At 38.3% G+C, this 27962-nt stretch overlaps 1 protein-coding gene across 5 annotated transcripts in view; it reads left to right on the plus strand.

Moving 5' to 3' along the window:
- Positions 1-27962, plus strand: part of PDSS2 (decaprenyl diphosphate synthase subunit 2) — a 250845-nt gene that overhangs the window by 92071 nt on the left and 130812 nt on the right. For 4 of the 5 annotated variants that reach the window (XM_088023905.1, XM_088023906.1, XM_088023904.1 and 1 more), the window contains exon 2: positions 6816-6950. The exons of the other annotated variant lie outside the window; for it this stretch is intronic. In XM_088023905.1, coding sequence (XP_087880031.1) covers positions 6816-6950 — 135 coding nt within the window. The remainder of the gene's footprint in view (positions 1-6815; positions 6951-27962) is intronic. 5 annotated transcript variants of the gene reach the window in all.

Below are 27962 nucleotides of genomic sequence, written 5' to 3' on the forward strand. Positions count from 1 at the left end.
GTCTTGTGAGATTTCGAGCATATGCGTGGAAGGCATTGCATGTCTGGCATTATATCATGTTGTAGTTGTCATTTTTGTCGTTGCTATCATTTTTATTATTCATTGTTTTAAGTGTGAAACTAGAGGTTTATAGTGAGTACCATAAAAGCCCATGGAAGGATCAGCTACTGGCCTTAGTTTCTGTACACTGCCCTGTTGTAGTTCTCTGCCTCCGTTGTGCATGCATGTTCACGTTTCTTTCTGGGTATCTGCAGAGACCCCTTTTATTTGTTGGTGGACCCACTGTGTTCCTTCCTGTTGGTTACTCATCCTTACTCCGTCCCCTAAGTAAAGGGATTCTCCAAGATTCCTTTTCTCATCCCTGCCCTTCCCTCTCTTCTCTTTTTTTTTTCTTTCCTCAAAAACTCATCCATCAATTCCTACTAATTCAGCCATCACCTCTTTGAAGATGCTTCCCAAATCTGTAGCCACAGCATTTCCAGCTACCTGCTGGGCATCTCCATCTGGAAGTCTTTCTTGCATTCAAAGTTAACATGTCCAAAACTGAGCTCATTAATTCCCCATTAACTCTCTTTTTTCTTCCAGTCCCCATGAATGCTAGCATCATCACCTCCAGGAAGCAGGTTTGAACCTCACATTCAGCCCTTATCTTTCCTTCGCTGCATGAGGGTCTCCCATCATGCAGTCAGCTGGCCAGACTAGCCTGTTCCGCCTCCGTGCTGTGGCCATCATTCAGCTCTTCTTTGTCATCACTGCTGCCACTGCCCTAATTTAGGCCCTCATTATCTCCCACCTGGACTATTGGAAGAAGCTACTCCTAACTAATCTTCCCTGTCCTTTCCTTCGAACCCAATATGCTACTGCCAGAGTAACAATATTAGGCCCAGAGTAACAGTTTTAGTCTTTAGCTCTAATCACATTACTCCCTTGCTGACAAACCATCCCTGCCTTCAGATTGCCTGCAGAATAAAGGCCCACCTCTGAACCTGACTCTCAAGGCCCTTCATTCTTTAAGTTGTCTTTTTTCTGGGCTTGTTCACCTTCACATATTGCCCAGTGGGTAGCTCCCACAGCTCCTGAGCCTGCTCCTCATTCTTGCACCTTGTTATCCTGCATAACCTGTCTCTTTCTCCTCGCATGCCCCTCTTTCCATTCCATTAACCCCATTCCGGGCCTACCTCCATCCTCTGCTCAGGGAAGTCTGACCACCTCTCAGGCTCAGTCTGAATGCTACCTTTACTGTCAGGAGCACCTCTGGCAAGAAGCAGTTTTCTTTCTTTCTCTTTGTACTGATAGCTTTTTGTTACTCTACTACCTTTGGTATGATTCTAATACCAAAGGTATTATATACCAAATATTATTATTTTTGGTATTACCTTTGCTTGTATTATTCAGTTTAAACATATTTGAACCTATTCTTGTAACTCTTTTATTATGTCACTTATTTATTCGTATACCTCTCATGTTTGGTACATATGTGTTAAAGAAATGGAATTTGAGAGGCTATATGGAAAGATGCCAGGGGTACTTGGGTGGCTCAGTGTGTTAAGTGTCTGACTCTTGACTTTGGCTCAGGTCATGATCTCTGGGTCGTGGGATCAAGCCCCACGTCAGGCTCTGTGCTGGGCATGGAGGCTGCTTAAGATTGTCTCTCCCCTCTCCTTCTGCCCCTCTCCCCCTCAAAAAAAAAAACAACAAACCACGGGGGGGTGCATAGCTGTGATTTGAGGATTTGAAATACAGGATTAGAAGGAAGGTAGCAGCTGTGGAAAGATAGGATGATGCCGTGAGAAATGCAGTTAGCCATAAAACCATAATGTGAGAAGGACATAGAGCTGGGTTGCACAAAGTTTCACCTATGCAATCCTTATGTCCATCATGAAATTAGGTAGCTATTAGAATTTTACTGTGTGTTTGCTGTTTCCATCTCTTGTAGATCTTGAGCAGAATTTTGGAAGGGTCCAAGTTCTACCCTGCCCCAAAATTCGACTACAGACTTTTCAGGATGATACTATTTAAAATTAGTGCTATATCCAGATTAGCTAATTTTCCAGGACTATGTAGTATCCACCATCTATTTAAATTGAATTGCAGTATTACTTTAGATTTGGTACCTCTCTAGCTTGTGCACCACGCTACCCCCATATTTCTCATGACTACTGCAAGAGCCTCCTAACACTTCTCCTCATACCCACTTTGTTTTCCTCCTTCCCCTCCATTCAAGTCGTTTTTCCACTGATGACAGGATTTTTTTGTTTTTTGGGTTTTTTGCAACTGTCTGATTATGTCACCAGCTGCTTAATAAAAACTGCAGTAGCTTCACGTTGCTCTTTGGGTAAAGAGCAGAAGTCTTCACATGGCCCGTTCAACCTTTGTGGTCTAGTCCTGTCTGTCTCCAACCTCACTTCGAACAGCGCCCTCAGCCTTAACATTTCTTTGTGATGCTTTCATTATTTCCAGTCTCTTCCACTAGCCTGCAAACTCCACAAGCTCCATGCCTGGTTTTGCTCGCCATTGCATCTGTGCGTGGCACAGTGCCTAATTTATGGAAGGTGTTCAGTCTGAATTCGTTGCATGAAGGAATGATGAAATTTTAGTTGACACGAGCTAAAAGGAACACAATTTCTGTAGAACTTCAGTGAGAAAGATTTCAAGGTACTAATATTACTTTCATTCATGACACTATAATTTTGATGACAATAAAGGCTTCTTCCAATTTTTGGACCTATTAGACATACTGTAGAGCACTAGGTAATTAAATAAGTGAGGCGAGATCCTAAAGAATCACAGAGTAAGAAAAATACTTCAGATGTCAAACAGTCCAGGCTTCTCTGTAATGTGTATGCAGAGGCTATGCAGCTTCCCGAACATCTCTGTTAACAGGGGACTCAGCATCACCAGAGGCTACTTTGTTTTTTAATTTCTTCATGTTAGTCAAAATTGGCATGCTCTATTTTCATACTTTCTATCCAGTTGTGTCAGTTTCTGCAGCAATGCTGTCTCCTACCCAGACGGAGCCCTTCCAGACGAATAGACCGCTCTCGTGCATTCCTCTAGCTTTCGTTCTCCCAACTCTTCCCCTCACACGCAGTGCTCCTGCCATGTTGGTTCTCAAAGTAGCTGTGCCCTCCTCTCTTTCCTCCAAACCTTCACCCATATTGTTTCTTCTTTGGAACACCTCATTTTTCCCTTTACTTCCCCTCCCAGCTTTAGCTCCCCTGGCTACTTCCTCCTCATCCTTAAGGTCTCAGGGAGGTCTCTTTCACCCCTCTTTGCCCCCAGTTATGTTAGTGGCCCCTACTCTGTGCTCCCACAGCCCTTGTTCGTCCCCTAAAGTAGCTCATGCCACATTTTATTAGGATTTTTAATCCAGACTGTATTATCCACAAGAAGGGAGACCACAGCTCACCAGTGCTCATCACCATGTCGTCCACTGTTGTTTACACCATGCCCAATGTGCAGTAAGCATTCACTGCATCTTTGCCTGGATAAATATGAGAACACCAACTGAACTATTCTCAAAGCTAGCATCCAGAGCTTTTTCTACAGGCATGCATGTGACAGTAGAGGATTTCACCAACTTCTAGACATGCTCTGGCTCACCAGTGTCCCTCCTGAAGAGAGGCACTGAGAAGAACTCATGCTGTTTTAGGCAAAGTACGGCCTGGACTAGACGAAACATAATGTCTCTGTAATACAGAATCCTAGGGACTTTTTTACGCTCAGAAGCAAAATATTTTATTCTCTTTTGGTTGTGAGCTAATTTTTGAGCTGTGGACATTATCAGTTTATCTTGGTACTGGGTTTTTTTTTTTTAAGCATGTTAATGAAGTAAATTTGAAGAAGTGATATTTGGAAGCAGTTTTTTAATTTACTTAAGCTGTAAATCTCTTCTCTGTGTTGTAACCACTTTCAGAATTTGGGCTTTTCTGACTGTTCTCTTGGTTTCTGTCAGCTAGTCCACTACGGTTTCTCTTCCTGACCTTTTCAGAATGCGTTCTCAAAGTGGCAAGTGTTTCAGGGATGGATGATGATGTTTGCAGGGAGTGGGAGTGTGTGGGAAGAATTCCTCAACTTTTGTTGTTTTGGGAGGTAGAAAAGGAACTTTATCTCCTTTATAAAGGAGATTATGTATGCTGATACAGTGGGCTAGACTTTGAGAGATAGGAGGAGAAATGGACTAGAAGAAAGAAAACAATATGAGTTGAGAAAAAAGATAGCTGGCAAAAAAGTAATAAGGACAGAGAATGTAATTTTCTGATTATGTGATCACCTACCACGTGCTTCCACAATGTTATATACTTTCCTCTTGTTACGTCTTCCATAAAATGACTATGGAAAGTAGATGTTGTTAACCTCATTTTGTAGCGGAGGTAACAGTCTCCCAAGTCATACAGCTAGTGAATGGGAGAAGGATTTTTTTTAAACCTGTTTCTAAAACTGCACTCTTCTAATTTGACTTATTAGCAAATAGTTTTGTACATAACATGAAGCAGATTGGATAGTCACTATAGCATGATGGTTAAGACTTTTTATAGATTCTAGAGCCAGTTGGCCTGGGTTCAAATCTTGGCTTCGTCAAGGCTCTGCTGCCTACCAGCTGTGAGCAAGTTGCTTAACTTCTCTGTCTGTGTGCCTCGTTCTCTTCATTCGTCTGCATAATCAGGGTAATTGTGGTACCTTCTCTTAGAGTTGTTGTGAATTGATTTAGTTAATATATAGTAAATCCTTAGAACAGTTCCTGGCATATATGAAACACTATATAAGTATTTGTTGCTGTTCTTCTCCTTCTCAGTTTGTGTGTGTGTCTCCTGTGAAAGGTCTCATCTCTGAGAACTTTGAGGAAGGTGTCAAAACTGTTGCCAGAGCTGTTTCATCAGCATGATGTAGTCAGACTTTTCTCGAGTTTCTCTCCCCCTTGGGGTTCTTACTGTGTCATCATATCCTTCATCCCTAGCTGGTCTCAACCCCCCAAAAACAAGCACACGTGCGCACACACACAGCCTCACCTTCCTCTTCATCCTTTCGCAAGTTAAGAGCCAATTCAGACCTTCTCCTTAATATTATTATCTCAAAAGGGAAGAATAAAGATTCACCTTAGGTCATACATTAATAAGGATCTAGCAGCATAAGTTAAAATTTGTAATTCAAAACAGAAAACTTAGAAAGTGCTTCTGCTCCCACTTTACATTTACTTGTTATAAAATAGGGTGCTTCCCAGCCTTCCAGCCATTCAGGTCTACTGGATTTAAGTAGAAAGCTCCATGACAATGATGAGCTTTGGCTATTTCTTTCTTTCTTTCTTTCTTTCTTTCTTTTTTTTTTTAAAGATTTATTTATTTATTTGAGAGAGCAAGAATGAGAGAGAGTACATGAGAGGGGGTTGGGTCAGAGGGAGAAGCAGGCTCCTTGCTGAGCAGGGAGCCTGATGTGGGACTCGATCCCGGAACTCCGGGATCATGACCTGAGCCGAAGGCAGTCGCTTAACCAACTGAGCCACCCAGGCGCCCTAGCTTTGGCTATTTCTGATGATTGTTTGTTTCTGTTGTGATATAACTTAATTACTATAAATTAGCTTCTTTTTCCTAGGAAATTAGAACTTCTTTTTAAAAATACTAACCCCTCAAACTTGCTGACGATCACTTACTGGATTAAGGGGAAAATATAATTAGAGAAAGAGCTATATCTGTTTCTTTGCAGAGAGCCTGAAGATCTGTCTTATTTTGAAACCAGTAAGGGTACAAAGGGGCCCTTTTGAAAATTTCTGTTTGGAGGGATGAGGGGCAAAGATTTTTCTTAAGTAATGAACTAACTCATTAATTTTGGCTGTGTTAACTTAGTTAATTTAAATTAATTCTTTGTTCAAAATTTACCAAGGAGGACTTAATACTTTAATGAAGTATACAATTTTAACACTTTTTTTCACTACATTCAAGAACTATATTTGTGTGTTATTTATGTGTGCATAATGTCTATTTGATTAGTGCTCATGAGCATTGTTCTAATATTTATTATAATATATTGCCCATAGTTTTCTTTCCTCCTTTCTTTCATTCGTTCGTTCATTTGTTCGTCTGTCTGTCCTTCCTCTCTCTCTTTCTTTCTTATGATGCCATTTAGTTCTTATATGACAACCATTTGCAATACTCTGAGGAAAAGAAAAACAATGTATTCCTGGCCTTAGTTATAGTAGAAATTATGAAAATTCAATACTCATCGCAAAAATAAAATGACATGCTAAGTTACAGCCATATTGTTGTCTAGAATGATAATGCTTTCCATAAATAATAGGAAATGGCAAGACTTGCTGATGGCATACATTTCCATTTTACTTATCAAATAAATTTTTAAGTCCTTTGGATTTGTCACTTTAATTCTCTGAGCATCTTCTCTACCTGTGAAGGTAGAAATCATTTTTTACCACTCTCCCTTACCACCATCTTCACCAAATAATATCACTTTATCCAAGCCATACAATCTGTATTTCAGTTGCTGTTAGCGACCACAGAGCAATTTGAAACTGTGGGTTGAGCAAACGGTTGAGAGTGCAAGGTGTAGGGTCGAGGAAAATCCAGAAAGAAGAGGAAGCCAAATCATTAGGCCTCACAATTGGAGACTGTCAACTTTTAAAACCAGCCGTGGGTTTCTCTAGTTGTTTCCAGAACTCATTGCTTTTTCCTGTTAGCTCCTTCTAACCCCCACTTCTGTTTCTTTCCCCAAGTCCCATTCTCTGATTTTGGAAGTCTGGGTGAATAGTAACTTGATGTGGCTGATTCTGGGTGAGCATATTAATCCTTTTCTTTCTTTGTTGGCAGGGGGCTTGTACATGATAGCCGGCATAACCTCCAGTTGAGGGGCTTGGTGGTGCTACTTATTTCTAAAGCAGCTGGGCCCAGCAGCATGAATACTTCATGTCAGAACTATGACATGGTCAGTGGGATCTATTCATGGTAAGAAGAACTTAGTCTTTTGACATCGCTTTCTAAATTGTGTTTCCTTTTACTGAACAATGGTCAGTGGAGATCACTATTTAGTTCTTTGTCATTCTCAGATTCACGGATAGATTAACAAATTTTGTAAGGTTAAAAATGTATTTTTACTGTTTGTTTTTTTTTTAAGTTTACTTATTTATTATTTAGCAATCTCTACACCCAGTGTGGGGCTTGAACTCATGACCCCAAGACCAAGAGTCACACACTCTTCCTACTGAGCCAGCCAGGCACCACCCCCCCCCTTTTATAAATGTATTTTTATTGTTCTTAACAAGTCTAAGACTGAGCAGCTCCATGCATAACTGGTAAATTTCCCTATACATTTGAAAACTTTCATTTCTATTCTGGCCGTTTAAAATTTTCTATTCATGACTACCCCTCCTTCGCCTAGGATTTATGATTTTTAAACCTACTCAGAATGATACCTAACTATAAAATAATGTTGCAACTATCATTTTAGGAGAAGTAGTGCTTCTCCTAAAGTGCTGTATCATTTCATTATGCTTATTTTTATGGTGAAGAAGTTTTTACTAAACTTACGAGAATAAGAAATTTTTTCTCCTACACACTTAGACTAAAAAACAAATGTGTGAGTGTGAGTCATTTTTGCTTCGTATAAAACAAACTTAAAATTTTCAGTTTTTTATTTTTTAAAAAATCACTGCATAAAAAATCACTGCATATTTTTTAGTAATAGTGTATCAGTAACTTTATTTAACTTAGTATTGATTGTACTGGACATTGTGTTAAAAGCCTCTCTAGAGCCTCTGTATAGCCTCTGCAGGTGGACTTTGGCATGTGAAATTAAAACCACTCTAAAAACGTGGGTGATGGGGAAATTTTCCTCACAAAAGGAAACATTTCTAGGAAGTTTGACTGATGGCTACTGTATCTTATGGATTTACTTTAAAAATCAATCCATACCTTAGTTTTTTTTATTCCTACTAGTCTTATCCCTACATTTTTTCTTACATAATATTTAGAGGTGACTGCTGCTTACCAGCTACGAAGTCTAATGATCCTTCCTCATTCACAAGCAAGCAAAATTATTAGTGTAATGGCTACAAATGACCCCTCCTCCAGATTTTTTTCAAGGTGGCACAACTGGCAAATGAGACAAGTTGAGGGTCCAACTACAGTTTTTTTCCTTCCAAATTTCATATGTTTTTTTCTTGATTCCATTCTGCTTTTCTAGTCTGATTCAAGGAATTTATTTCACATAGGTTAGACTATCCATTAAATTAGTATTGCCAAAAAGGGTCTTCTTCTTGGAAGCATGTCTTTGAAAAACTTCTGAGTGGAAAGTAAGTTGGCAAGTCTTTTATACATCTACATCCTTCCCCCAACCGGTTTGAATTAGAGCTCAAAACTGTACCTTATGGTTTTGTAGAGAGCCCTTGATTGAGTTTAGTTGCGTTAACTAGAGAAAATACATAAAGATCTGTAATGAATACCAATAACCTTGTTAATCCCTGGAAAGCAAATGGACCCCATAGCACCTTATATCCGATGTATCTTTGTTTCCTTTAGGAACTCTGTTGATTTTCAGTCTGCTGACTTCGACCCTATTTGATTGGACAGGCCTCTGCTCTTGCAATTGGGTGACCATACATACCTCTAATGAATACCAGCTATGTTTTATTATCTCTCATCCTAAAGTAAAAATAACCCTTGGGAAGTACTATTTGATGCATGGGTGTTCCATAAATATTTGCATAAATGAATTATCCCTATTTTGCAGAAAAAGAAGATAATACTGAGATTAAGAATTGTCTAAAATCTTCTAGATGGAAAGTGATAGAGTAGGTATTTAAATCCCGCTTTTACTTTTTTTTTTTAAAGATTTTATTTATTTATTTGCCAGAGAGAGAGATAGCAAGAGCAGGAATGCAAGCAGGGGGAGTGGGAGAGGGAGAAGCAGTCTTCCCGCCAGCAGGGAGCCCGATGTGGAGCTCAGTCCCGGGACCCTGGGATCATGACCTGAGCCGAAGGGAGACGCTTAATGACTGAGCCACCCAGGCGCCCCATAAATCCCGCTTTTACTTTAAAGTGTTTCCCCTTTCTACTAGGCAGGTGGTGATATCTGTATGTGCACAATGCACTGTGATGTGATCTTGTGTTTTGAATTTCTTATCTGGCCACTAAAAAACATTTGCATCACCTTCTAATCCTTTACAGGACTATAACACATTTGACAGATGATTATTGTAACATGAACAATTGTAAAAGAACTTTACAAAAGAGTAGGTGGTACATTGTGAATATAAAAACTTTATAAATAATATAAATGGGTTTCATACCCAAGTGTATAGAATCCATAATTATGTTTAGCAAATAATCCTGGTGTGTTATGAGAGACGATGGACTCTGAAAAACAAACTGAGGGTTCCAGAGGGGAGGGGGGTGGGGGGGTTGGGTGAGCCTGGTGATGGGTATTAAAGAGGGCACGTTCTGCGTGGAGCACTGGGTGTTATGCACAAACAATGAATCATGGAACACTACATCAAAAACTAATGATGTAATGTATGGTGATTAACATAACAATAAAAAATTTAAAGAAAAAAAATCCTGGTATGTTGTTCCAGGCTATTTTCTATAATCAAACTTAATCTAGTAAGTCATTGGTGATGCTTGGGTGTTTTACACACTTGTTAATGTGAAAATGTAATTTGGCACAGTACTATGAGAAATCATTAATTTCTTTCTCTACCCCTGAAGTCATTTGTTTGGTTCTTGCTTCCTTAATTGTTCAAGTGTAACTTTTGCTAGAGGCTTGTATCTATAATGCCACAGTGAATTATTTAACATTTGAGGGAAGTACTGACTTGGGAGATTTTTAATTCACGTCCAAACTGCTGGGATTTACATTGTTTGTGTTTTTCTCCCATAAACTTGACTTTGAGATCAGATAATGGGACCTGAGTAAATTACCTAAGGGACCAAAAGTGAGTTAGATGACCTCTATTTGTTTGGCCTAAGGATATAACTGATGGATATAACCTGTGGATATGTTTAGGAAACTTACCATTTAATGGCCAAGAGAGGCAGAAGTGAGGCTAAAATGTAATAACTACATTTTGAAAAACAGGAAAGAGAGCTACATTTATAAATTCACTATAAACATCTACCGTAGCCTTTTGCCAACAAGGCTGTGGACTTTAGTTTTATTCCACCAATCCTCACTTTTAAAAAATTGGTTGCAAAAGTGATCAATCAAACAAGTATTACTATAATGTTGTATGGTAACAGATGGTGACTCTACTTATCGTGGTGTGCACTGAGTAATGTATGGAATTGTCACATCACTGTTGTACACCTGAAACTAATATAACATATGTCAACTATACTTCCATAATAAAAAATTAATTTTTAAAACTCTTACTAAATTACCAGGTATCCCTAGCCACTCCTGAGAACATAAATTTATAACTTCCTGTTATCTTAATGATAGAATATTTTTATTTTATGTACCAAAAAATCATTACAATATATAAAACATGACATTACAAAGTACAGACTTCTCTAATGTAACATAATTATTTTTTTTTAAAGATTTTATGTATTTGACAGAGAGAGCACAAGCAGAGGGAGAGAGAGGGAGACGCAGGCTCCCTGCTGAGCAAGGAGCCCGATGTGGCACTTGATCCCAGGACTCTGGGATCATGGCCCCGGGCCAAAGGCAGCTGCTTAACCAACTGAGCCACCCAGGCGTCCCTAATGTAACATAATTACTAAGTTTAAAGAAATTTAGGTGAATTTTCTTTACTAATGCTTCAGCTTTCTCGGTTGTTTTAGCAAGAATTGATCCAATAACTTCTCGTCTACCTGTTACAAACAGACCACATGTTTTCATTCTACCTTCATTGCCTGAAATTTCCCAACATCTTTTGTTAACTCTGGTGGAAGAGATTGAAACAAGTTTGTCAAACACATTTTCTTTTCCCCCTACCTATTCAGCTAGACTACCTTGCTGAGCTTTGTATGTATTTATAGCACACTAGTGCCTTGGACAGAGTATTCTTTTAAATCTTTGCATGACTGAACTTCCATAGAACATAAATGTAGTAGACCAAAATAAATATTAGAATCATACATTTTACAGTATGTGACTTTTAGAGTAGTTTAACATGGACTGTATCCCACAGTGACTGTACCTTATTATGTCCTTTGCAACTTCTAATTCAGGACGTGAGCTGTAAAGCAGACTCTAAAGTATTCTTCATGGAACATGAAAAAGTTTCAAATTTTTAAGTTAGTTATCATGTAAAATAAGATGTAAAGTGACATTTCAAAGAAAAAAAGTATTAATGGAACATCATTTAAAAATACAAAAAATAACACACATAGTGCTGCAGAATACTAATTTTTTCATTTTTTATTTTATCTTATTCTTAGTTTTATTTATTTGAGAGAGAGAGAGAGTGGGGGAGGGGCAGAGGGAGAAGGAGAGAATCCTCAAACAGACTCCCTGCTGAGCGCAGAGCCCGACATGGACCCTCAGCCAGGACTCTGAGATCGTGACCTCAGCCAGAATCATTAGAGCCAGCTGCCTAACTGACTGAGCCACCCAGGCACCCCTAAAATTTTTTAAATCCCATCAAAAGTTTTTTTTTTAAAGATTTTATTTATTTATTAGACAGAGAGAGACACAGAGAGAGAGGGAACACAAGCAGGGGGAGTGGGAGAGGGAGAAGCAGGCTTCCCGCAGAGCTGGAAGCCCGATGTAGGGCTCGATCCCAGGACCCTGGGATCATGACCTGAGCCGAAGGCAGACGCTTAACGACTGAGCCACCCAGGCGCCCCATCATCAAAAGTTTATTTTGTTTTCCCTTCATATTTTGACCTATTCCTTCTTTCACTGCATTTTATTGACTCATCTCTGTTACCCACAGTTTCCATTCTGGCGTCTATATGGCTTGAAGTTTTACTGATAGGTTTTTAGACTCTTCTGAGTTTATGCCTTCAACTCCATTTCCAGAGGGAAGAGAATGAGCTGCTCCTGGGGAACCAGTGTAGTGACGGTATTCCTTCTGGGTGAAGGTGAGCTGATGAATAAGAATAAAATTATGGACTGATCATTTTCTATATTTATTTGTAGTACTGATAACAGAAGACTGTGTACTTTGCTATGAAACATAGTTCAGATGATCTATTTTCTCCATATTACCCCAGCATTCAGTGTATTCCCAACACATAGATGGCAGTCAATGACTCTATGATCATGGCTGATTAATAATAATTTTAAATTATCATTTTTTTAATTTTTATTATTATTTAATCTTCAAGCAAGGAAGACCTTCCTAAAAGGTTCCAAAACTCTGAAACTATAAACAAAAAACACATTTGACTGCAGAAAAGATAATTCTTCAGTGGGAAAAAATTCCATAAAGTCAAAAGAAAATGCCAGAGTTACAAAAATATTTGCAACATACAAGCCAAAGGGCCAATTTTTAATAAACAAATTAGTTGAAGATCTTATAAATCCAGAAGATGATAAAACAACACAAACATGGACTAAAGAAATGAACAGGCTGTTCAGTGAAGAAGAATCATAGATGGTTAGTAAACAGGGGAAAATGCTGGAATTCATCATAATGGACAAATTAAAACAAAATCATTGTTCTCCCCTGTCAGATTGGCAAAGATTAAAAAGTTTGATACCTGGTGTTTGTGAGTGTGTAAGGAAGTAAGCACTTGAATGTTTTGTTAGTAGGGACATTAATTGATATAGTTACTTAGAAAATAATTTGGTACTAGCAGTTATAAACAGACCACATATTTTCATTCTAGCTTTGTTGCCTGAAATTTCCCAACACCTCTTATTTAAATGATAAAATAGATTGGACAAGTTTGCCAACCACATTTTCTTTTCTTCCTGACTATTCAGCTAGACTACATTGCCCAGCTTTGGGGTAGCTATAGCATTTTTAGTTATAAATTTTATTTTAAACCAGCCACCCTTTGATTTAGCAAAATTGCTGATGCGTTAACATAAATGCTCAAAGATGTATGTATAAGAATGCTTTTTGTAGCATAGTTTGAAAGAACAACAGCAACCCCAAAAAAGGGAAACAATCAAAGCATCCACCAATAGAGCCCATGTTGTTACTGATGCAAGGGAGTATCAAATCAATGTTTAAAAGGATTAAGGAGGTCTGTTTGTCTGATCTGGAAAGATCTCAAAAAATCAAGAAAAAAAGCAAGATGCAGAAACATATTACAGTTTGATCCCATTGGGGCTTGAGTGAGTGGACAGTGGATTTTTCTATGCATGGAAAATGCTTTAAAAGAGACACAAAGAGTTAATTGTGGTCACCTCTGGGGAGGGGCAACTGGTGGGGGGACATGGGATGAGAGACTTCATTCATTGTATGTCCTCTTCAGTGGTCTGAATTATTTTTAACTGTATGTATGTTTTACTTACACACTTCATAAAAACTGGTAAAAGCTGGTAGTTAGCTTAGTCCTGCTATTAGAATGAGGACCCTAGAGTCCCTGGGCTGACCTGAACTTTTATCTTTTGCCCTTTTTGACAAGATCAAGTAGCCTATGAAAATGCATAAAGTATAGATTTTTTTTTTTTAATAAAGAAAGCAGGAGTGAAGCAAAATGATTTACTTTCTTAGGTTTACCATCCATGTTAAAATGGACACCTTCGAGGTGCCTAGGTGGCTCAGTTGGTTAAGCATCTGACTCTTGGTTTTGGCTCAGGTCATGTTTTCACGGTCGTGGGATTGAGCTCCGCATTGGGCTCTGCACTCAGCATGGAGTCTGCTTCAGATTCTCTCTCCCTCTTCCTTCCGCTCACTCTCTCTCTCCCTCTGTCTCCCTCTCAAATAAATAAAATCTTAAAATGGACACCATCAATTTCTTGGTACCTATGCTAATTCTTTTTTTAACTCTGTATTATTCAGTTGATTAAGGTTAAATTAATGATTATATCCTAAGGTCATTGTTGGGCTTTAAGAACTAATCACCAAAAAAAGCATTATAAACATAACTATAAGTTAAATCTAGAAAACATTTTGATAAAATGACATATGTTAACAGTGCTTTCTCTAAGAGAAAATTTGTCAGGCTTGGGATGCTGTTACAGAAGAAGTGGTAGCAGAATATTTGGAGGTCTAAATGAGATCTTAATTTAAGGAGAAAGGTGGAAAATTTTTAAATGGTAAAAGAAGTGAGTTTTGTTGTTTATAAATCTTTAAATTTAGGGAATTAATCTTCGTCTCAGCTGAAAATATTGTAGTTCATAATTTATCATTTTAATGTGGTACGAATTAATTTCTGATGACTTCTAAGTCATGGTAACAATAGACTATCAGTCTTCACCTTCTGGCACATTAGAATCTGCCTAGTACTGGCACATTAGAATCTGCCTAGTACTTAAAAGTGCCTAACAAAATTAAGAAACCATGGGCGCCTGGGTGGCTCAGTTGGTTAAGCGACTGCCTTCAGCTCAGGTCATGATCCTGGAGTCCCGGGATTGAGTCCTGCATCGGGCTCCCTGCTCAGCGGGGAGTCTGCTTCTCCCTCTGACCCTACCCCCTCTCATGTTCTCTCTCTCTATCTCATTCTCTCTCTCAAATAAATAAATAAATAAATCTTAAAAAAAAAAAAAAAGAAACCATATTTACCTTGGAGATTGACCAAATCAGAAAATACCTTAAGAAATGAGGCTTGGAGCACCTGGGTAGCTCAGTTGGTTAAGCATCCAATTTGTGATTTCAGCTCAGGTCATGATCTCACGGGTCCTGAGATCGAGCTCCACCTCCGGCTCCTCTCCGGAGGAGTCTGCTTGAGATTCTCTCCCTCTGGCTCTTCCTTCACTCATGCTCGCTCTTTCCTTCTCTCTCTCAAATAAATAAACAAATCTTTAAAAAAAAGAAATGAAAACAAATGATGTAATATATGGTGATTAACATAACAATAAAAAATTTAAAAAAAAAAGAAATGAGGCCTAAGTAGAAACATGTTGATGATATTTCTTTAGGGCTCAATTATATTAATGTAAAATAATTAATATTGAAATATATAGCAGTAAATATAGTTTTTTTTTTAAGATGACGTATATAAATGCTAGAAAAGAGTCTGCAAGAAACCTCACCCTCCTGATGATGACGGTGGTTGGAAGAAGTAGGGAGGGAGTAAGGGAAATCGTCAAAGGGTACTTTATTTGTAACATTTAATTTTTTTTATAAAGAGAATCTATTCATATTGTATGATTAAAATTAACTAGAAAATTAAAAGAAAGTTGTATTTCACACTTATAAAGCAATAAAAACCTATTTAAAATGTATCTTTTTGGAAACAAATAATGCAATATATGTTAAGAAAAAAAAGAAGAAGAAGATAGCAGGAGGGGAAGAATGAAGGGGGGGATATCGGAGGGGGAGACGAACCATGAGAGACGATGGACTCCGAAAAACAAACTGAGGGTTCTAGAGGGGAGGGGGTTGGGGCGATGGGTTAGCCTGGTGATGGGTATTAAAGAGGGCACGTTCTGCATAGAGCACTGGGTGTTATGCACAAACAATGAATCATGGAACACTACATCAAAAACTAATGTATGGTGATTAACTTAACAATAAAAAATTAAAAAAAAATAAAATGTATCTTTGTACTACAAGAACCTTGAAAATGAGAAGTGCTTATTGATAGTGATTTAAGGTGATTATGCCAAATAATTGAATTTAGAGTATGCTTTTGAAGATAATTTCCTAAAGATATCTCAGCTCCCTTTCAGAGAGATTTCAAGAGATGAAAGTATGTGCACTTTGATTACATATTCCTATTGATTGTATTCTACTTACAACAATAAAAATAAGCTCTAGATACAAATCTAGCAATATTACTAATTCATTACAACCAGTACTTATTTTCTTCATTAACTTTTTATTGTTATTTTCAACTTACACAGCATGCACAAATGCAGCAATTATATGTTGAACAAGAAAGGGGAAGGCTCTTTATGTTCAGCATACTGTACATCACAAGTCATTACTTCACCAGAGCTGTTAGAAAAACACAAAATAAGAACAGCCTCTTACAAAACAAGTATAATTAACCACAAAAAGTAGGTGGGCTCAGCTACTAATCTACTCAGCTGAGAGTTCGTTTATTGTATATAAATATCTTGCTATAGATTAGCCTGCCTGACTACATCACAGCAAAAAACACACTGCATAAATTGTTTTGATATTGGTGAAAAAGTTTAAATCTCTTCCTTAAAGAAGGGCTGTGTTGACTAGCAAGAAGCCATAGTCGAAGGCAATGTCCAGTGTCTAATTCTGCAGTTTATTTTTTATTTTTTTTAATATTTTATTTATTTGAGAGAGACACACAGAGAGAGTGCTACTGGGGGGGGAAGGGGGTGCAGAGGGAGAGTTCTGGAGAAGCAGACTCCCCACTGAGTAGGGAGCCCGACTTGGGATTCGATCTCAGGTCCCTGAGATCATGACCTGAGCCAAAGGCAGACACTTAACTGACTGAGCCACGCAGGCTCCCCTAATTCTGCATTTCAAACAGGGCTTAATTCTTGACGTTTGTCATAACAAAATGTTAGCTTTTACATAGAAGACTTGCAGTCACTTAAATTGACAGCGTTTGCTTAATAGCTTCATCCTTCCTGTTGATCCTTTGAACCCAGATTCAGGGCACCCCCACCAGTGGACAGTGTGGTGTAATAGAGACATGGGTCTAAGGGCTAGAGATCTGGGTTCTTGTCACAAATGTATAACTGATTGGCTGTTTCACCTAAGCAAGTCCCTAATCACGCTGTGTGATTACTTATCTATAAGATGGTGATAATAATGGGCTTCAGGTCCAGGAGCTCAACTAGCAGGACACATATTCAGCTAGGTTCAAGTGGCGTGTGGTACAATATAGCACATCCTGACTACCTCCTCTCTGCAAGGCACAGAGCTGAGTATGCGAATATTAATAAGAAATAGTCTCTGGCCTCTAGTGACAAGGTAAAAAAACAATTTATGCATCTAGTAGCCTTTTGACACTGTTGATGCAATTTCATTTCTAGAACTCTGTTTCTGGAACTTAACTTTTAGAGCTATAACCATATTCACTATTGGGTCCACAATCCTTCCATATTTAATTAAATTAAATTTGTTTAATTAAACACCTCTCGCATAAGCTGCTACTAGAGAACGGGCCTGAGGAACTTCCTTCTCCACTATGCTCTTATACTTTTCTCAGTCTTGGATTGTGTAGCTGGGTGATGGTGATAAGAGAGGAAAAGAGAGCAGATCCTCAAGTTGGTTCTCTCTAATCCTGGCATCCTTCCTCCCTGTAGTTACTGGTATCTTGGGTCTTCATTTTCTTGTATTAAGATTTCCCCATTCCCTCCTCCTTTCCTCGAGTTTTTAAGTTTGTAAGTGGAGTAAAATATCCTTAATTCTTTAATGGTGTCTCATTCCCTGAAGGATTAAATACAAATTTCTTACAACAATTCCTAGCAACCCTAGAGTAGAAGTAGAGAAGGTAAAAGCATGATCATGGTTTTTCTTTGTCCACCAAGAAAAGGGCATATGCAAAGTAATGCTTGACCTAATAAACTATTTAGGTGTGGGACTCCTGGCTGGCTCAGTTGGAGGAGCATGTGACTCTTGGTCTCAGGGTTGTGAGTTCAAGCCCTACGGGGATAGAGATTACTCAATAAATAAATAAACTTAAAAAATAAATTATTTAGGTTTGATGAGAAAGTGAGGCTGAGGGAATCCAAAATTAGGGAGAAAATAGTGATCACGGTCTGGAGGTCTTGATGATTCATATTCTGGATTGGAGTAGTAATGCAGTGAGAGAGCTCAGAGGTTAGAGGGTTGCAGATAGAAAGTAAGACATTCGAACTGAACATTTTTGAAGTAGAACAGTTCTGAATGTTAAGTTTCAGTTGTGCCTGAGAGTTAGCTTGATGGAATATAGTGGAGATTGAATTGAGTAGATTGAGAAACTACAGGACAGGCAGTTCATGTGATTGAAGTCAACCAGGAGAACAACAGAACTGAACGAGATGCCAAAGACCCCGATGAAAGCAGCGTAACAGAGGAGAGGAGCGGTGGTGGAAAGTAGTTCAAAGGATCAGTGGGTTTCTCAAGATGATGAAGAAATAATGAGAGCACTAGTCCCACCTCTCAACTCCTCAGCCTGTGGCTTACAGGTAGTGAAGTATATCCACTCACAAAGATACAGGGCTTTCAGTACTCCAGGAAAAGCCATGACTCTATTAAAGTCAGAACCCAGAGGAAATGTTCTGTGAGTTTTTAGAACACTTAACACACTGTTTTGTAATGACTAATTTATGTATATGTTTCCCCCCGGACAGTACCTTCTAGAAGTAATGGCCTATGTTTTAGTCATCTTCCAACCCAGCATGTCTCCCACCACTGAGCCTCCTGTTATATTTTGTATCTTTGAGACACTTCTTGTATGTCTTGCAGTAATTTGTGTACCTATCTTATCCCTCTACTAGATTTGTTCATTCACTCATTGAGTAATTCATTTATTTAACAAGCATTTGTTGAGCACCTGCTATGTGCAGAGTGTGATAAATACAGAAAAATAGTAATTATTACTATAGCTAACACCTATTATGTTTTTTATATGTCTGGTACCAGTTCCATGTGCTTTATATATTAATTTATTTAATCCTTACAACATTAGTTAAGAAAAAATTGCTTTTCTTGGGAAACAGGCTTATAGAAATTTAATAACTTGATCAAGTTTATAATGTAAGTGGATGGCAGAATTAGGATTGAAACCCCGTTTGACCATAGAACCCATGCTCTTTCCATTACTGTACGTGGCCTCTGGATTAGAGTGTCCTAAATATACTTTCTTACCCATCTTGACATCCTCAGCACTAAAAGCAGATTTTTATGTTCTATGTTTGGTGGTACTGAATTGTGTAGTTAGATAGAAACCAGGTTTTCTTTGGCCACCAAAGCCCTAGCATTATGGTAGGCACTCAAATGCTCCAAGAATTAGTGTTGATTTACTGAGACAAAATTTCTTTTTGTTTTAAGGTTTCATGTGGATCATGATAGGGCTCTCTACAATTTAAAAATAAAAACATTTACATTTGCAAGCCATATCTCTTTAACTGTGCATTTCCTTTCAAAATTTATTCTTTATCTATTGGGAAAAACAGATAACTGTGTGTTTTCTTTGATACACGAAACACTTTCTGAAATAGACTTGTGCTCTAAGAAGATGGTCTGTCTAATGAGCTTTTCCTATAGACCAGGAACAAACTCTATTTCATTGGTCATTAATCCTGAAACACTCAGTGCTACAAATTTTGGTATTGCAAACTACTATATTCATACTCATTGGAGGCACTGTTTCAAGGAATACTTGGATAATTATGCACCTACTAGATTTGTTGCTGTCCATGGGTAATTTACATCCTGCAGAAATATAGAGCTTCTATTACTCTACTGTAATTATTTACATATTCATTGCAAATAATGATGTAACGGATTTTTAGAGGCTGTGCATAAGAGAACCAACAAACTGAGACGCAAAACAGGTTTCCACCCCTTCTTTCCAAAGCTATAGTTAATCACTTGAACACTATCCAATATAGCAGAAAGCTGGCAGACTTTTCTTTGAAGCAGGCTATGTAAAAATGTTTATAATTTACAGCTTATTATGCCATGCAAACGACTGTGTTCTCAGTGAAGGAGAGTGAGAAAATACGGCTGTGAAATTAGTGAACTCCCCTTTGTTAGTTGTTTACTGGCAACAGTGGAAGGATTCTTTGCACTTAAAATGAATTTCTGTATTTAATTTTATATCATTCAGTTCAGGATTTTTTTTAAATGGGAATTTACTTTTATCTCTCTTTGTAGATAGACCAGAGCAGTTTTAATGTAACAAAAACAATAAGCTGAAAAATCAGATTTGTCAGGGAATTTCAGTGGAATAGTAATAAATTATTAGGGTTTAGTTCAGTTTATGGTTTAAATTGTGCAAAACCCATTCTTTTTGACACACCTGCAGTGTTTCATAGTCAACTTGTTATTTTCAAAGGTACCTGATGCAAAGTTTGTTTGGCTGGAAGTTCATCTCCTTCAGGAACAATTAGAGGGATAGGGAAGGTAACCTGGACCTCTTTGTAATCCATTGAACATATCCACCCATTTTTAGGTCTTCCTTAGCATTTTCTCATTCTACCGAATCCCCTCTTAGATTCATAAAGCCCTTAAAGTCAGGTACCACATAGTCTTTTGTGGTTTACATTCTCTGTGTGTCTGGTATGCTATTGCAAACTTATCCTCAATGAATATGCCCGAGACCCTGACCTCCATTTTGGTGGAAAGGTAGCTCTTCTGTGAAGGACTAGCTAAGACTCACTTTTAGATGCTACCTACACCTTATAGGGGGACCTTTAGTAAGGGAGTTCCTAAGAGAGACAAGTGAAAACATAGGAACTTATTTAAAAGTCCACAGTCTTTTTCCTTCCAATTCTTCAACTCTAAATGCACGTAGAGCTTTCTATTTAGTTTACACTTCCCTGAAGGTAAAAAGAGAAGAAAAATTTATATTTAAATATTTAAAATGTTCAAAACAGCATGTTTCATTTTCCTGTTCTCCTGTTTGTTTTAGAATCAGTTTAGAAGCTGGGGATTTTCTAGTTCCCATTAATCACATAATCTTTTTTTTTTTCCCATAACACAAATAATCAGATATTGAGTATATTTAAATGGGTTATGTATCTGCAACTCATATGTTTTTGAGAAATAATGGATTATTATCTCAGAGAAAATAGGATTGTTATGCCAGTATCAAGGCATTATCATTTTTATTGTCATTGTCCTCTTCAACTTTTTAGTATAAAAACTTATGTTTTACAACCACACAGAAGAATTTGTTTTCTACTTCTAACTTTTTTTTTTTGAGTTAAACATTACAGCAGCCTTCACGTCATCTGTGATTGTGGCAAAGTAAAAAATTGAGTATAATGATGAATTCTGTTTTCTTAGCTTCTTTTTTGGGAGTTAGAGACCTGAAGTGTGCTGGAGGCCAGCCCTGTGGGTGGGAGGATGGGGTGCCTAACACTACTCTCCACTGACCTCTTCTGGCCTCCTGTTAAATGTGTTGTTGGAGTGGACAGCAGCTCTCTTAGACTGCCTTGGTGAGAGAAAAGGATGGCCAAGGCAAAGTAGAGGGAAATCAGCCAGTGTAGATAGACTTTGTGCTGATAAGCTCCTAACGTCTTTCCTATCCTTTTGCTCTTCTCCTGTAAAAAAGAGTGCTTACCAAACACACTTCATAGGTGAAATAATTATTCAGTTTTTCATTTTATTAGATACCCTTATAACTGACAATCTGAACGTCTGATGACCATAAGATAACTACTACTATCACATCTTATCAATGCGTACAAAGCTAAGGAAAATAGAAATGTTTATTAACAGATGTGCCTTTATCCCAAGGTGAATGAATGACTCCTTAGACATTTTGGAAAGGGGAAAATAACACCTCTGTGAAGAATTCTTTACCTACTATGAAGAATCCTTAAAGATTTAGGAATTTGGGCACCTGGGTGGCTCAGTCGGTTGAGCATCTGCCTTTGGCTCAGGTCATGATCTTGGGGTCCTGGGATCGAGCCCCATGTTGGGCTCCCTGCTCAGCAGGGAGTCTATCTCTCTCTCCCTCTGCCTCTCCCCACAACTCATACTCTCTCTCTTTCTCTCTCAAATAAATAAATAAAATCTTGAAGAAGAAAAAAAAAGATCAAGGAATTCCAGGGGCACCTGGGTGGTGTAGTCCATTAAGAGTCTGACTCTCAGTTTCAGCTCAGGTTTTGATGATCTCAGGGTCCTGGGATTGAGCCCCTGTGCCAGGCTCTGCACCCAGCATGGAGTCTGCTTGGGATTCCCTCTCTCCTCTCCCTCTGCCCCTCCCCCACCTTCTAAAATAAATTAAAAAAAAAAAAAAAGGATCTAGGATCTCCAGACAGGGAGCCGCTGACCTAGATAGTCTCATCAAGCAAAATGTGCTCAGATAGTTTTGCTTCTAGAAACAATGACCATTACTGATTTAGTGCCATTTTCTAACAATAAAAGCTGACCCCCTCTGTTATTGTTATAAATGATGTTTATTGTATCAGAAACTTTTCTTTTTACACATAGACTAAGGAGGTGGAGATGTAACCCAAAGACCTGGTGGTTTCTAACACAGAGTTCCCCTTCTTTCTAAAACTGGGAGGTCAGGCAAAGTTTTAATCTGTGTACTATCTTTGGAGAACGCATGGTCATCAAACCTAATACTCAGACATCTTTACATTTAATATAAAATAGGTCCATCACATGGGGTGCCTGGGTGGCTCAGTCAGTTAAGCGTCTGCCTTTGGCTTAGGTCATGATCCCAGGGTCCTGGGATCGAGCCTGCCATCGGGCTCCCTGCTCAGCAGGGAGTCTGCTTCTCCCTCTCCCTCTCCCTTTGTGCACTCTCTCTCTCTCTCTCTTCCTCAGATAAATAAATCTTTGGAAAAAATGCTTTTGTAGGTATCTGATTACACTGAACTGTACTGGGTACCGTACCAAAAGAATTAAACAGTCTACTCTCTGTCCTTTAAGCGTTTATTATCTCTAACATGTACTTTGAAAATATACATACAGTATATCATAGACACATATATTAGACATATAACACATCATGGTTCATACTTTCATCAGTTTAGGTCAAAAAAGACAAGGATACTTCCCTCATTTGTGGGGGTAAAGATCAATTAGAATAGCCAGTGAAAATCAGATTTTGATCAAGTTATTCAGTCAGACTTACATGTTACATTCGATTAACATTAACATTTATCCACTCTGAAATTTGATTTACCACACATGGACCTGACCAGGCCATGTATTCCCTAAGATACTATTTTTCAAAATTTAAAATATGGTTATCCAGACTGTTCTAGAACATGTTTGCTGACTTTATTTCATAAAGTCCATAATTCCAACTTCAGGATATTTCTTCTAATCTGGACAAGTGTTTTAAGGAGATTCCTTAACGTGATATAGTCAGATGATCTGAGGTAGACAGTCCCACTTCAGCCCGTCATTCTCAGCTTCTCATTCCCAGTGTATCCCTCCCCAGCTGTTCCCTACCGGGTAGAATTACCCTCTAGGTCCGACTTAAGGAGCTGCTTGCTTTGGAACTCCTCTTATTCCATCAAGATTTGGGTGAGGTCCCCTTCCTCTGGGCTGCCTTGGAACTCTGTTAGCAGTTATTGCCCAGGATTAAAATCATTTGGTTTGCTCTCTAAACCCTTCCCTGATCTGGCCATCAGCTTCTTGAGAACTGAGCTATGGTTTTATTCTTTTTTTTGATGACTTCTCAGAGCCTATCACAGAGTTTGACATGTGGCAGGCACTCCATAAATGTCCATTAAAGAGAAGCAAGGGATCCTTGAATATTGACTACAATTGCAGGCTGTTAATAATAACTCATGGAGAAACTGTATTTAAAATATTATCCTTCTAATTGTACTGAATTTTAACAGGTCATTAACAACCAGTCAGGACTTTAGAAATATCTTCAAAAGATCTTTTTGCTACAACTGTTTACCTCAATTCAGATGCTGTTAATCTGATGATTTGACAAAATCTATTAAGTAGCTATTATTTAGCGGTATCTATTTTAATTTTTGTAACTTATTCCAAGGTCTCCCCTCTTGACCACACCTTTCTAGTTGTAATATAGCCAAAATCCCAATTTATTAGATATCAATAAATGTGGGTTTGCTACAAAGATGAGAAACTCGGTTATCTTTTTAAGAAAATAAGTATTTATAGCAATAAGTGAATTTATAACCAAGTTGAGCACAAAAGCAGAGTAAAAAATGTTTAAAAATAAGTTGATGTAAATGAGGCATTTGGAAAATATAGGTTGGTGCTTCATCATTAACTTTAATTTTGTGACTTTTGTCAGTTGATGTCACAACCTTAGTGTTATTTTTAAAACAGTTTTTTTTTTTTTAGGGGTATTTAATTAAGTAATGTGGTGTTTGCTTATTTCAAACAGTCTGTCTTTGTTCCTGTCAAAGCCGTACTGGCAGGGCATTGCTTTTCTTTTCCCTTTTGTTAATATTCTGTGTTAGATAATGGTTTCGCAAATAATAGATTCCAGGGACCTTTGATCCACCATTACTGTAAAATAAAATACAACTTAATTTTTTTCTGGGCATAATGGTTTTAACCTTGTGTACTAATTTGACTGTGCTTGTGGGGGCAGATCCTTAAATGAGACGCAAATGAAGGAAAAATTGCTAATGCTGCCACTGTATATCTAATGAGCACTGTGTAATAAACCATAACCTCTTCGACATTTCTCTGGAAAGCAGCGTGATTATTTTGGATGGCTAGCCCTTTGTGGATGGCTCATTACCGTCTGGCATAATATGTATTGATAGAGACTGTAATTGTCAGCTCCTATTTGACATGCTGCCTCTAATAAATAAGGCTTGCATCACTGGGACCTACTAATGGTTATATGGGAAACTGTAATTAAAGAAAAAAATTATATATATTTTAGGTTTAAAAAATAGTGTATATGTATATAAGATGTCTCTACAGGGGATTGTCTGCTCACCACCCTCCAACCCCCCACCTTTGCAGCTTCTTGTATTAGAGTATTTGAAGCTTCCCCTGAGGACTGGAACTTTTTCATCAGTATAGGGTCAGCATGTGACAAGACCTGTGTGTGTGTGTGTGTGTGTGTGTGTGTGTGTGTGTGTGTGTGTGTGAGAGAGAGAGACAGACAGACAGACAGACAGAGACAGAGGGAAGAGATTTTCCTCCACACTTAAGGAAAGCATTCCCATTGACAAAGAAGTGACAATTTGAAAAGTCCGCTTGTGTATGTAAAAGATCCATAGGACTATAGTTTATACTTCTGGGTTCAACTCATGAAGTTAATGCTTTATATATAGCCAGATAGTCTCATATTATTCACCTTTTCCATGGTTTTCTTTATTTTTTTCTAACTTTATTCTCATTTTGTTACAAGAAATTTATGTTCTTTGGTAGGAAAAAAAATAAGAAGCCAAATTAATATGGACTATGAATCACAAGTATAATAAAGACCCACAGAATACCTTACATAATATTTAGGCTTGAAAAAATGTAAATCAGAGATTAGAGTTGGACCTACCTCATGTTATAGAACAAATGTAGGCCTAGTCATTTTGTATCTGAAAATGTAGAATTGGAATTCTAGAAAATAATATTTTTTTAAAGAATTATTTATTTGAGAGAGAGAGAGACAGACAGAGAGAGCACAAGCAGGGGGGAGAGGCAGAGAGAGAAGCAGATTCCCCAACGCGGGGCTTGATGCCAGGATGCTAAGATCATCACCTTAGCCAAAGGCAGACGCTTAACTGACTGAGCCACCTAGGCGCCCTGAGAATAATACTTTTGTTACATATTGTGTAATTGTAATATACTCTAAACTTCTAGACAAGGTTCTCTTGCTTTATATATGTAGCTCATGATTTTTATGAAATGGAATCTTCAGCATAGCACATTAAATCAGAACATGAACAAATGTTTATATTTACTGGAGTAGGTCTAGAAAACTATATAAAAACATAGGCAACTCAGGTTTCTTCTCAGCAATGTGAAGTTTGATATCATAATTTTCATTCTAAAGAAATGGAGTCCTGGGGCGCCTGGGTGGCTCAGTTGGTTGGGCGACTGCCTTCGGCTTGGGTCGTGGTCCCGGGGCCCTGGGTTCGAGCCCCTCATCGGGCTCCCTGCTCAGCGGGAGGCCTGCTTCTCCCTCTCCCACTTCCTCTGCTTGTGTTCCCTCTCACGCTGTGTCTCTCTCTCTGTCAAATAAATAAATAAATAAAATCTTTAAAAAAAAAAATGGAGTCCTATTTTTACCATTCTGGTGAAGAGAAGTAGGTGTTGGGAAAGCATGGCTGTATTCATCCACCCATGGTTTTAAATCATGGTCCTGTTGGTTTGTTTAGGCAAATTTCTTGACCTTTCTGAGCCCCCATATACTCATGTGTAAAAATAGGGACAATACCACCTACCTACCACAGCTGTTAGAATCATTTGGAAGAACAGGGGCTTCTGGGTGACTCAGTCAGTTGGGCGTCCGACTTTTGATTTCAGCTCAGGTCATGATCTCGGGGTCATGAGATGGAGCCCTGCTTTGGGCTCCATGCTCAGTGGGGAGTCTGCTTGGGATTCTTTCTCTCCCTCCCCCCCCAAGATAAATAAATAAATCTTTAAAAGAATCATTTGAAAGAACATATGAAGCACTTAATGCAGTACTTTTGGTATCAAATAGGTATTCAGTAGACATTATACTTCCTTTTTTGCCCTTTTATTCTTGCTTCTTCCTCCTGCCCCCCACAGATGACCACATTTCTAATCTGGTATATTTCTACTTTCTCCAGGGTGTCCTGTCCATGAAACACAGAGTTTTAATTTTGTTAGGTCATAATTAATAGCTAATACTTAGCACCGAGACCCTGTTCTAATTGTCTTACATGCATTAACTCACTGAATCCTCACAGCACCCTTAGAGATTATCATCCCCATTTCACAGATGGAAAAAACTGTAGCATATGGAGGTGAAGCATCTTGCCCAAAGCGACACAGTGATGAAGCCAGGATTTGAATCCAGGCAGTCTAACTCCAGAGCCTCAACTCTTAGCCACCAGCTACACGGTCTCTGCAGCTCACCTCTTCTCATAGCACTAAGAAAAAGGGAAAGAGCAGGTAGGGTGGTAGAGAGGCCTGGTCTGCCTTCCTTTGTAGGGCTAAATTATAATTAAAAGGACAAAGCCAACATAGCAGTTTCTGGGGAGGATAGATGATAAACCCTGTGGAGGAAGAAGCACCTATGCTGTGGATGCCAAGGAAAGGGGGAACTGAGTCATGACTATTCTTGCACTCAGCGTGCCAGCAAATACCAAGTATTTCCTCAGCGTGGAACAGCAAGTCTATCGCTCTTCGTCTCACTAACTGTTTCCTGTTCCTTAAGACACAGCTGAACCCTCATCATCTCCAGGAAACCTTCCCTGACCCCCAGGCTGAGCTAAGTTGCCCTTTTCTGGGCTCCCATACACACTGCACATAAGTCTACACAAACATCAACAGTCGTAGCAGTAAAAGCTGCCTAGTACTGAGCACAGACCATGTGCCAGGCGCCACACATGTTATCTCATTTGTGTCCCATGACAGTATTCAAGGGTCAGTAGAGATAGCCTCTTTATATAGATGAAGACTATAAAGCTCGGAGATGTTAAATTATTTAGCCAAGATCACATGGCCAGTAAGTGGCAGCTCTGGGATTTAAACCAGGTCTTTCTTATTCCAAACATATTCTTAATAACTGCAGTATATTTACCATACATTGTTGACATTACTGCTTTTGTCTTTCTCCTAATCAGACTATAAACCCTTCAGGGACTGCACTGTGTCTTATTTATTTTTTACCTCAGATTCTGTCAAAATTGTGCTTTAGAGAAAAAGAAACAGACTATTAAAACATGCTTATTTTTGCTAAATGTACTTAATTTTAAATGTGTTTTTAATGAGCAAAGTTTAATGTCATTTTCCTTTCACTTAATATATTATCAAACGGTACAAAACATATATAAATAGCGCTGGGTAGATCTTCTTGCTTTAGGGTTTAAATCAAATATTATATGAAGAAATGTTTGTAATTAATAAATCTCCAACAAAGAGTAATGCCATATAATAATTCAATATATATAATAATATAATTAGAATAATTATAAGTTCTTTGTAGAAATACCAAGAAATCAAACTGCTGGTGTTATCAGGGATTTCAGAATGACATCCTTTAGCTCCCCAAGGAACAACCCAGCATCCTTCCCTTTCTCGAGTGCTAGCACTAAGGCTTCAATCCGTCCTCTCAGGATTCCCGGCTCAGTCCTTTCCTGTGGAGAAGGGCTTATGGTAGGGCAAG

This window comes from Eumetopias jubatus, unplaced genomic scaffold, assembly GCF_037043125.1.
Source record: "Eumetopias jubatus isolate StellerSeaLion01/CBP00866 unplaced genomic scaffold, mEumJub1_p1.0 scaffold_6, whole genome shotgun sequence".
Lineage (NCBI taxonomy): Eukaryota > Metazoa > Chordata > Mammalia > Carnivora > Otariidae > Eumetopias > Eumetopias jubatus.